Below are 12457 nucleotides of genomic sequence, written 5' to 3'. Positions count from 1 at the left end.
AGTGTGCTGTATTTGGCTGAAACCGTTTAAACAATTTTTCTCGTGGAGTCCAATCATATCTTTGCATCTTTTCTCCACACAACCCACACTCATAAAGGAACCAAATGTACTAACCACTGACATTCAATTTTCAGGTCTACATTTATTTTATTTTACATACATACCTATATATGTATACATTTTCTCCTGTGTTCATATTTACTTATTATATATATTTTACACACATGTATGTATATGTATGTATATCTATAGATACATTATTTTTTAAAAAAAAACTTATATTCTTTCACAAACAAATGATTTCTCAGGAGACTTTTATGTACATATAAGCAAAGACACCAAATATAACTATATATATATAAGCAAAGACACTGTATATAATTATTGCTGCCTTTACATACAAGTGATATAATTTTGTAAACTTCTGCACATTTAATTCCTGCTTACCACTATACATTTACAGGTCAGCCCATGCAAATTTCCTTCTGCTTTTTTGTTTGTTCACTTTTTAAATGTGACTTCATAATATTCCACTGTTTGTCTCTGCTATTTTTTAACCAGTTGCCTACTGTTGGATTTTTTAGGCATTTCCAATCTTATACTGTTATAACAAAGGCTGCAATTAACATCCTGGTATTTGAATTATTTCATACATGTAGAATATACATGTAAGTCACATTTAAATAAATAGAATGACTGGTCAAGAAGTATGCATATGTAAATTTATGATTTGATAGTATCAAGTTTTCCTCTATGGAAAGTGTACCAATTACACTCCTACAAGCAATATATGAAGGTAACTATTTCCCCAACTGTCACCAGTGTGCTTTCAAATGTTTGCGTATTTGATAAATTGAAAGAAGAAAACTTAAACATTATTATTGGTGATGTTTGACAACTTTTCCTATCTTTAAATCTATTTGCAGTTTGTTTTCTGTGCAAGGTCTCATCATACTTTTATTAATTTCTTCATTATATTGTTTGTCTTTTGTTTTATTGGATCACTTTATAATGTATGGTAATAAGCATCTGCCCTGTTTTATGATTTCCTTTTTTTGGTAGGTTGATACTTTCTCCTGGTCTAGCTCATGTGAAATTTGTTAGGCTCATTTCAAGGTGGTCACATTTGTGAGGTAGTGCAGTGGTGAGAGGATGGGCCTTGGAATCACTTCACCATGGGCATCTCTTAACCTCCCTACAAGGGGATAACACTATGACTTATCTTAGGATGGCTGGAAGGATTAAATGAGATAATGTATCTCAGAAAAGAAACTGAAACATAGTAAGCTCTGCACAGTTGCTACAGTTATTGTCAAAATTTCCTTTAAGACTTCTGTCAGTCATGTCATAGAAAGGCATTTTTGACTCTAGGACTTTAAAAGAAAAAAAATCCTATGTCGTTTCTGTACATTTTTGGTTTCATATTTACATTTGAAACTTTGATGTAAGTAGAATTTACACTGTATATAAAGTATGATATTTGGAGCCAATGCATTAGTCTTCAAGGTGACTCCAGAGCTTATCCAACGATTTTTATTTAATAATTCAAGTTCTTTTTGTTTTAATATTTTTTCATAAATTCAATTCCTATATGTGTCTGTGTCCATTTCTGGACCTTTTTTATATGTCTTTGATCTCACAATTAAAGTGCCAATACCTCACTTTTCACACTGCTGGCATATGATACTATGTTTTAGTATCTGGTAGGGTTTAATGGTTACTTATATTTCAATTCTAAAATATTCAAGCTGTACTGTTTTTTTTCCTTCATATGAACTTTCACAGACTTACCTACGTATGTACGCATGTATGTGCTTATTTATTTAAGCTATATATGATCTATTTTTACTTGTCTTAGTCTGTTTGGGCCTGTTGAAATTGAGGAGGTGGCCCTGATTTCTGAATAGGCTTTAGGGTCATCTTCCCCTGTCTTGAAGAACAGAGCATGTTCAGAGCCAAACAGTTCTTATGGTCCTGCCTGTCAAATCCAGGAAGTCTGACAGGCTTCATTCTGTCTCATCTCTGCCCTCTTAGGTTCAAACTGGCATTGTTCCTGCTGGGGCAGCAGGTTAGGCCGGCGATTCACACCCACACTAATCTCATCAACTGGTTGGTTTGCCACACCCCAAGTTTGCTCTTCTGAAGGAGCTTCCTTGTTTTTTGTAATATGAACAGGCTGAGAATTTCCAAAATCTGTATATTGTTTTCCTTTTCCCTATCAATGCTGTCTTCATTTCTCTCTGCTCATAGTTTACTATGAACCGTCAGGGGGAACCAAGCTACTCCTTCAACACTTTGGTAACAAATATCTTTGGCTAAATGTCCATTTCCCTGCTCACAAGTTTTATTTGCCACTTTATAACAAGGGCTACATTTTCTGTTGTCAGTAACATATTCCTTATTTCTGCCTGAGATCGCATCAGAATGGCTATTACCATCCTTATTTCTACCAATATTCTGTATATGACTTTTTGTGTGTATTCCCTGTATATCTCTGCCTTCCTTTCTGAGCCCTCACCAGTTACTTTTAAAAGCCTCCACAGCAGTATCAATTTTTCTAGCAGGCACCTCAAGACTCTTCCAACCTCTACCTATTACCACTTCCAAAACGACTTCCACATTTTTAGGTATTTGTTACAGAAGCACCCACCTCTCACTACCCCCCCATTTCTGTCTTTCTCAGTAGAGGCTACTATAGGATACCACGGACTGGGTGGCTTAAACAACAAGCCTTTATTTCTCACAGTTCTGGAGGTTGAAGTCGAGGTACCAGCATGGTTGGGTTCTTGGTGAGGCTCTTTTCCTGGTTTGCAGACGACCATGTTCTAGCTGTATCTTCATGTTGTGGTGAGAGAGTAACCATCTCTCTCATGTCTCTTCTTATTAAGGCACTAATCCCATTCTCGAGGGATGACCAAATTACCTCATGACCAAATTACCTCCAAATACCACCACATTGGGGATTAGGGGTTCAACATATGAATGGGGGGGCACAAACATTCAATCCAAAGGAGTAATTTATTAGGATTTTGTCAAGTACATAAATGAACTTAAAGAACTGACACATTAATATGCTGATTTTTCCTATCAAATTCCATGGTATACATTTTCACTTCAAGTATTCTTTAAGAATAATTGCTTATCTTGTTAAAGTGTTTCTTTTCGTAGCTTTTTCAGATTTATTGTTACTTATTTCTATATACTCTGAAGTACTGTTTCCATAGAAAATGTGTCCATTAAATTTTCTATATCTTTATATGTGAAACACATTAATTTTTGTTAGCATCTTACTGAATTTTTTTTAAGTTTTCCAGATAGTTTTGGATTTTCAACACAAAATATTATATTACCTCAGAGAGATAAATTTACATCCTTCTTTGAAAGTTTTGTATGCCTCATTTGTTTTATTTTGCATGCAACTGCACTGGTTATCAAAATAACACTAACTGGCAGTGCAGGGGTGGGGTCTACTTGTTTTTGCCTGATCACAGGAGCTAATTTTATGATTATATTCCTTTGCCTTATTAAAAGAATAAAAATGCTGAAATACTTTTTTTATTCTGATTTTTACTAATTTTAAATTTTGTATTTTTCATGATAAATCATATTTCATATTATGAAATGATTTTCATAAATAAACCATATTTCAATAAATCACTTAATCATTTGTGTGTAAATGTGCATGTGTACTACACAGTACCATGAAATAATAATTCAGTATAAATTATGCATCATACAATGGAATATCATACAGCCATAAACAGGAAGGAAATCCTGCCATTTGCAACACCATGGATGATCCCTGAGGCATTATGCTATGTGAAATAAATTAGACAGAGAAAGACAACTGCTATATGATCTCATTCATAGGTGGAATCTGAAAAAAAAAACAAACTCATAGAAACAGGGAGGAGACTGGTGGTTGCCAGGATAGGGGAGTGGAAGGTGGGGGAAATGGATGACGGTCATCAAAGGGTACAAATTTCCAGTTATAAGATAAATAGGTTCCGGGGATGTAATGTACAGCATAGTGACTATAGTTAATACTACTATATTGTATATTTTAAAGTGACTAAAACAGTTGATTTTAAAAGTTCTCACCACGCACACACAAAATTGTAACTATGTGAGGTGATGGGTATTAACTAAACTTATTGTGGCAATCATTTTGCAATATATACATATATCAAATCATACATTTTACAACTTAAACTTACACAATTTTATGTCAATTATATCTCAGTAAAGCTGAAAAAAATAACAAAACAAAATAAAACCACATAAGTTGTCCTACTTTCCATTTTCCATTTGATAATAATTTCCAAATTGTGCAAAATAGCACTGAAATTATTCGTTCTTTAAAGGTTTTATGAAAATCCCTGTTTTTAGGGAAAACTGTATTCTGTGAAATAATTTATTCATGTTAAATGGTAGGTTATATTTTGTGAAGCTACTGTTTAATTAATTACATGTGCCTAGAAAATTATCAATTTCTTTCAAGTTTTGCAATTAATTGGCATCTGATTGAGTAATGTTCTTTCTTATGTTTCTTTAATAGAATCTCTCTTTGTGGTGAACCCCTATTAGGTGAATGTGTGGGCAACTGTGTATGGGCACTTTGTTTCTCTTTTTTCGTTTTCTTAAGTTGGATAATGGTTTATCTATTTTATAATTTTTAAAAAAATCAAATCAGTCTTAATATTTAAATTTTCTCCATTATTTATTGTTTTCGTCTCCTTTGCTTTCTTTAGTTATATGCTTTTGTGACTGTGCATTTAAAAAATTATAGATGTATACTATATACATGTACACATATACATATATAGTTAACATACCTCATACACCTGTATTGTACATAAAATTATATTCATCATGAATTTAGTGTTTTTTCAGATATACAAAGATGCTAAAATCATTATTTCTTTCGATGTATTAAGATAAAAATATTTTCTCATGTTCTACCATCCTGTTACCTGGAATATAACCTACTCTTTCCTGATGTACTCTTCTACTGTGCTATTTTTTTGTTAATTTTTCATTTGAGATTTTTTGACATCAATATTCACAAATGAGATTGGGCTCTAATTAACTTTGTATTGTACTGTATTGGAAACATTTTGATACCAATGTTAGGTGTCATTCATACGTTTTGTAAGTGTCCCCTTTCTTCTCTTCTCTGGAATGGTTTATATATATATCATTGCAATCTATTTAAAGCTTTTAGTAAATTTCTGGGACAAATGTCTTCTGCTCTTCTCTTTTTTGGGCAGTCAGGAACATAAGTACATTCCTGATAACTTTCTTTAATTTTTCATTAGCAATTGGTTTGGTTTGATTTACTTTGTATTTTAGATTGTTGTTTGGAAAATTACTTGGAAAAATTTAAATTCCTATCACATTTCCAAGTGCACTTGCCTCAGTGTAACAAGGGTTTATCTCCCATTTCTTTGGTGTCTTCTTTTCTCTGATTACTTCCTACTCATCATTTCCTATTTTAATTGCACTTCTACCTTTATTTGTGATTACATTAGTGGTTTATCTGTATATCGATTTTTTTTAAAAAAGCAGCTTTTTACATCTGCATTTTATGATCCACTAATTTTTGCTTTAATCTTTCTTAATTCTTTCTGCTTCCCAGTGTGTGTGTGTGTGTGTGTGTGTGTGTGTGTGTGTCTGAATGTTGTAGTTTCTTTAAAATTTACAGATTTGGATATCTATTTAATTATGTAATTTGTCTTTCTAGATACTATATATTAGTATTTAAAATTAGTTTTACTCTGAGCACAGATTCAGCACTATCCTATAGATTATGGTATATATGAATTTTCATTACCTTATTCTATCCTTCTGGAAGATTTTGAATTCACTCTTTCATCAAAATTTTTTTGAGAGAGATATTTAAAAGAATTTTCATGTGGTAGTGGTTTATTTTCTTGTATTGACATCAGAGAATGTTGCCTGTGCTACTAATTTCTCAATTTGACAGTTTCACTGTGATCTAATACATAGTCAATTATTTTTTGTTAGTGATCAACACTGGAAAATGTGACATGCTACATTTTTTTAATGGCAAAATTCTGACATGTATTAATTTATTTCTTTGCACTAGTGTTGGGTTATTTTCCAAACATCCCTTTTTCCATCCCCACCCAAACTTCATTCCACACTTAGGCTGTAGTTTAGCATCTGCTGTGGAAACAGAAACCACACCCCCGTGATGTTCACAAAAGTGAAAAATGGAACACCATATAGCATAATTATGAACTGGAAATCTTTGCCTTTAAGTCACTGATATTCAGTAAACGGATTTAGTGAAGGAGTACTAGGTAAATTTTTAGCATATTTGTAAGTCTTTACATCCACCGAATTTAGATACATGAAGAATAAGAAAATCAGATTTGCTTCACCCAGGCATTCTTTGTCTGGTTAGAATGACACTCTATATATGGCACGAGCCCCAGGGTCTGAATACATGAGTCTCCTGGAGGAGGGGCAGCATACATTCTGAATCACTCACAGAGCAAAGCTTTGTATGGCAAGGGCTCCTTTGTTCCTGGCTGCAGCAGGGGTGACTCAGCTGTCCTTATCGGCAGGCCCTTCGGACACTTCACCCAGCTTTGGATGTACTGACATCCCTGTTATTCGATCTCTCTCTGAATGAGCTGATGAGGGAAAAGGGAATCCCTTTTTTTTAAATATCAGCTTACTTATTTTCCTCATGTAGGCATCTGTCACAAATAATATGATTTGTTTTTTTCTTGTTATATTTTCAGGAATTGAATAGCACATTTTTAGTTTTAACTGACTTTTGCTAAAAAAAATTGCTTGGTCTTTTTGAAATTATGAACATAAAGGTAATGTTCCTACTTCCTAAGAAAATAATCATAAAATAATAATGTTACCTTAACACAAGTTCCAAAGTTTCCCAAAGAGAAAAACTTGGTGGAGTTTTAATTCTTGTGCAAGCTTTTCTCAGTTTTACAAACACACATAAATATCACTTTTATACATGCTGTTTTAAAAATACCACCTATGTTTCAAGCTTTGTCCAGGTTATATTTGATCCTCACAACAACCCTGCAAAATAGGTAGTGTTATACCCATTTCTCATATAAAGAAACTGAGGTATAGGAAACTTAAATAACTTGCTCCTGACTGCAGGGCTGGTAAGAAGCAGAGTTGGGATTCTAGTCATCCTTTGTCTGTCTCCCAAACCATTTTATCTTCTATACACCCTTGTCACATGCTATCTCCCGACCTTTATTATAATTGTTTGGTTCAAGATACTATTTGAATAGAAATGTGATATTTCACATTAGGTAGTGCATATTAGGACAAACTTTTCAAAGCTTTTTGTGCTTGGTTTAAAATGCCCTCCTTGACAGCATCGCCACCACTCAGTGCTCATGTTTTGAGCCTCTGGTGTCAGTGTGGTCTTTGAGAGTGCCCCATCTGGTCCTATTCTTTGGTTGTTTGGTTATCTAAGCCCCCTTTCCCCTGCATGACTAGGGAAGCCTGGGGGTAGAAATATGTTTGGATTTCATTTGGATTCACTCACCCTACATGCCAGCAACAGCCAGGCATCCAGGGCCTCTTGACTGATGAATTATTTGGATATCAAGAATCTAGAGGGGAAGGACCCCAGTGAAACAGGCTGATACTTACCCACAGAATCAGGAATCATGTAAGAAGGGAGAGGCAGTGTACAAATATGGGCAGCTGAGGCACATTCTGAGCAGTGGACTAAGAAATACTGAGTCTGGCAGTCCACAGATAAAGCGCCAGGGCTCCCATATTCTGTAGCTTATTTATGCCCATCTCTGTCCCACCCGGCTGAACCTCCATATGTAAATATTGCACATGTGTTTCCAGTACCTATATTCAGTGGGTCCACCTGCTCTCAGTTATACATGTGGGGCAAGGGGCAGCATGGTGCCTATGCTCTGGAAATATACTACCTGAGGTCCATTCGCTGTTCCACTAGTTCATGCCTACGGGTCAGGGCTATATGGGCAAGTCATTTAACCCCTCTATCTTATTTATCTCATCATGACGGTGCTAAAAATTATAGCAAGTACCTCATAAGGTGGTCTTGAGAATTAAATCAGTGTTTTGAAGAGTATAAACGCTGTAAATGCACCCTGTCTTTGTTGCACAGTCAGGGAAGTCTGTATCTCCTGTGACTTAGGCCCCCAGGATACTTTCAGCTATCTTAGCCAGGAGGAGAGCTTTCTGCAGTTGATATACAGCATTTTATACAGGTCAATTAGGTAAACTATTAAAATTGTGCTATTCAACTCACATTCTTTCTTTCTTTGCTTGTTCAGTTACTGAGAAGAGGTATTCAAATTGTCTACCAAGATTCTGTAGTTTTCTTATCAATTATTTATTTGTATATCTAATCTTATGGTACCACACATAAAATTGGAATAGTTTTATCTTCCTGGTAAATTATAATTTCATGTTTATATATCGTCTTTATTTATCTCCAGCCATGTATTTATCCTTAATGTGAACTACATCTGTGCTCAAAAGTCACAGCACCTCTGATTAATTTTTCATCCTTTACTTATAATGTTTCTGTATTCTTCTATTGGAGGTGTGTATTTTAAACAGCATATAGTTTCATTTTAATTTTAATCAAGTCTGCTTATCTTTGAGTTTTAGTTTTTAAACCAATTCCATTTAATATAATTACGGTGTATTTGTGTTTTAAACTTTCCAAATCACTATTGCATTTAGCTTTTGTCACTTTCTATATTTCATTTATTATCTTTCTATTCTTGCATTCTGACTGATTTCAAAATGTTTATTGTTCTTTATCTTTTAAAATCTTGTCACTTTTATGTTGAAAACTTTTGTCAAAAGCCCCTTCTTTGGAATGTCTAGAGATGACACAAAATATTGAACACAAAGAACTGTGTATCTGAGTCCAGGACTGTGCTGTTATAAAGATCAATGAGATGGTGGCTGAACTGCACGGGAATTCACATTTCTGTACTAATAACAGCAATGAACTATTAATGCCATCACAGGAATTACCAATGTCGTATTTTGTAAATGTCTACCACATTTGGATAGAGCCACTCAAATAGCTGTTTTCATTAGATGCTAATCACTGAAGCTGTGAAAGGGACAGAATGATTATTCATGTACCTCACACTCACACAACACCAAATCCTATCAGCCTTTGACCTTCAGCTTCCAGCTCTGTATTTATTTTATTAAATAAACATTATATTATGGTATACACCTTTTAAATATATTTTCAAATACATAACTTTCATACACATTAATATGCATATGTATGTATATATAGAATTCTTAAATATATACTTCCAAATATAAATAATTTCACATCAAGCTAAACAGGATAAAAACATGTAAACATATGCACCTGGTTCTGGTCAAGTAAAACACAAAACCACAAGGTAACCACAAGTTAAAGAGTGCACTTGAAGGGGAACAGGGGAAGGAACAGACGTGTAAACAACAGAGATGCTGAAGCTGCACCACAAAGCCCCACGAGGGTCCATTTCTTAAGACTGAAGTAGCAAAAAGCTCCTTGTTCAGTTAAGACTTCTCCTTTCACCCTGTCACATTTATTCTTGAGGGGCTTCAAAATGAGTGTGGAAATTCTGTAAACACTAGACTAGAACTGAGTCAATCCTGTTGAAAACAGAGATGACAAAGTAAACCATAAACTGACAGTCATATTAATTTCTCCAAACAGTAACTTTAAGGACGTTTTGTTACTTTTTAACACAGTGAAACACCATAATCCTGGGGAGCAAGAAATGGGAATGGGCAAGAAAACAGTGATGGATGCTCTATACAAATGGTTTCCGCAGCCCCTGTAAGTGACAGATGTGTCTATAAACAAAACACAGGCAAGAGCAGATGACAGAGCTTCAGCACACCAGACAACATGCCACAGCATAATGCCACAGATTCAAATTGAAATATTCTTCCAGCTCACAATGATGCAAGTCCCATAGGGCCTCTGTGAAGGGGAGCTCACTAGCTCCCAGTGAAAGAAAACACTTACACAACAGATTGGCCAGCCAAAGCATGACAAGCTCTTTTTTACTGCTTTTAAAGGGCATGCTGCCCTCTCCCACCTGCAGAGGCTCGAAACGTTGACCGCGGCAAGTACTGGACGCCTCAGCACCCTGCCTCTGAGGCTCCTCTCCCTGGCCCTCAGGGAACGCATGTCTGTAAAAACAGTTCTCTCCAAATGGGCAGACCCTGCCTCGAGCAAAATACCTGCAGGTCTTGTGGCTCATTGCCTCCAAGTACTGCTGAATAAGTTTCTGCTTCTCTTCCTCCTCCTCCACCCAGAATTCACTGGGAATGACAAAGGTGGAGATGACCCTGCACTGCGGGCAGGACTTGACGACCCTGCTCCCAAACTGTCTGGCACTCCTCCACCTGCGGATACACTTAAGACAGTAGGTGTGGTTGCAGCTGGAGAGAATGCCAAAGCGGCAATCATTCAGGTTGGCCTTCTCATAGACAACCTCCATGCAGATGCCACACACTTTGTCCGCACTGCGCTGCACAGCAAACGAGAGCTCCATATTCTTCTCGTGTGCTTCAATGCAGGCCTTTACATGGTCTGCTCTCTGGGCACCGTCCACAGGGTGCAAGACCTGCAGCCCACACATATCACATATATCTCCGTGGAGATAGATACAACTCTGCCCACGAAAGCACTGCCCCACGATAGCATCGCGGCAAAGCTGCTTCCCCATGCCCAAGGCAATCTGCTCCCTCTCAGTCACCGAGCTCTGCAGAGGAGCCTCAGAGACAGAAGGGGCCAGGCGGCCCCGGTAGGGTTGCCCCGGAACAAACTCAAAGGCACCCTCCCAGCCTTCTGCACCTGCTCCTCCGGCAGCTTCAAGGCCTGCACTGTCTGTCTTAGCTTCAAAGAAACCCCTTTCAGCAGCCGAGCCAATCAGAGGCAAGGAGCGTGAGGACGCAGCAGGGGGGGCTTCCGCCACTTCCTGAGGCAGGGGCTCCATGTGCGCAGCCGTGCTGGGGCCACTGTCTGCAGAGGCCTGGGGCAACAAACCGTGGCCTTCGCTGGCCACCTGACGGCCCGAGAGGTCGTGGGAGTATCGGCAGTTCACCCCCTCCTTGCACAGCCCATGCAGATAATACCTGCAGACGACTTGCTTTGTCCAGCTGCCGCTGCTCCGGCCTTGCAGCCATCTGGGCCTAGCCCCTCCCCATGAGGCCTGGGCGGGCCTCAGACGTGACGGGCGGAAGGGGGCCGGGCCTGGAGCCGAAGACCACCGGGAGGCTGGGCGCACCGGGACGGTGGGCCGGGGGACGACCTCCCCCGCTGCCTCGGCACCCCCAGAGGCCCCAGGTGCCTCGTGGGGCTCTGTGGGAGCTGCAGGCTCTTCCATGGCAGCTTCTTCTACCCCAAATGGTGCCGGAACTTCCCTGGTACCTCTTCCTTTCGGGCTTGAGGCCCGGAGGCCGGCAGCCAGCTCCTGGCCTCCTCCCTAGAAGATGTGCATCTTTTTTCACTCTCCCCCGCTCCCTGCTTCCTGTGCCTGTGTTCCTACTTCCTTCTCTGGGCAGGCGCGGCGGACACTTCCTGTGCGAGCAACGTCAGGCGTCCACCGGGTCGGTGCGCGGTCGGTCCGGCAGGAATGGTGACCGGCTTCCTCCTGTGTTCGCAGCCGGCATCGCTGCCCGCTCTCCGCTCCGGCGCTGTCCCTGCTCTGCTGCGCTAGGCCCCTCGCCGTTCCGCGGCTCTTCGGAGCGAAGGAAGCACAGCCGTTTGAGGTTTTTAATGCAATCTGTTCCAGTGTTCTTTCACACGCATTGATTTCGTTGCTTTTTCATAATGTCTATTGAAAGCATCATAATCCTCGTGTTTTTTTTATTGCTCCCGTGTAAAATTCATCTTATTTCTGAACCATCTCACACATTTTATAAAGGCTTTGTCTGTTCACTCCGTTTTATGTCTGTGGGTCTTATTTTTTTAATTATTTTTATTTCTGGGTTTCTTGACCGTCACTGCTGGAAGCCTTATTTATTTAGTTGTGTTGACAAGACCTGATTTCTTCTGCTCTTTGTTTTCTGGAAATTCTTACGGGCTTAGGTTGGAAAGGCTTTTCGCCAGTGAGGCATGAGCAGGGTTCTGATCTGAGGCCACTTTAGCGCCTTTCAGCTCTTAGGTTATTGTGGATTGCAGGGCTCCCCTCCCACTGTGCAGAAGCTGCAGACTTCATTGGTCCTGATGCTGGCCTAATAAGCCACTGTCCCCTTTGTGTCCCCTTTGGCTTTTATTTTCTCTTTCTGGTTAACTCACAGTGGCTCTTTGTTTCCCCTTCTTTCTTTCACCCAGTTTTGTATGGTATTGTGCTGGGCCAGAATTTCATAGTATATTCTCTACCCTTCTGCCCATGAGTGGTACTTTTTAATTTCCACGCCTGAGCTG

The 12457-nt window shown here is 38.6% G+C and overlaps 1 protein-coding gene across 1 annotated transcript; it reads right to left on the bottom strand.

The window, feature by feature from the left end:
- Positions 1-9460: 9460 nt before the first annotated feature.
- Positions 9461-11496, bottom strand: MKRN3 (makorin ring finger protein 3). The gene has a single exon (XM_029238702.1). It carries the CDS (start codon positions 11412-11414, stop codon positions 9912-9914), a length of 1503 nt encoding a protein of 500 aa, XP_029094535.1. The 5' UTR covers positions 11415-11496; the 3' UTR covers positions 9461-9911.
- Between the last annotated feature and the right edge of the window lie 961 nt (positions 11497-12457).

The sequence above is a fragment of the Monodon monoceros genome, unplaced genomic scaffold (assembly GCF_005190385.1).
Source record: "Monodon monoceros isolate NGI ecotype Baffin Bay Population unplaced genomic scaffold, NGI_Narwhal_1 Super_Scaffold_21, whole genome shotgun sequence".
NCBI lineage: Eukaryota > Metazoa > Chordata > Mammalia > Artiodactyla > Monodontidae > Monodon > Monodon monoceros.
This window is presented reverse-complemented; position numbering and strand designations above follow the sequence as displayed.

What these genes read in the sequence shown, in the direction of transcription:
- MKRN3 (XM_029238702.1), bottom strand. Translation starts at nt 11,414, where the DNA reads ATGGAAGAGCCTGCAGCTCCCACAGAGCCCCACGAGGCACCTGGGGCC.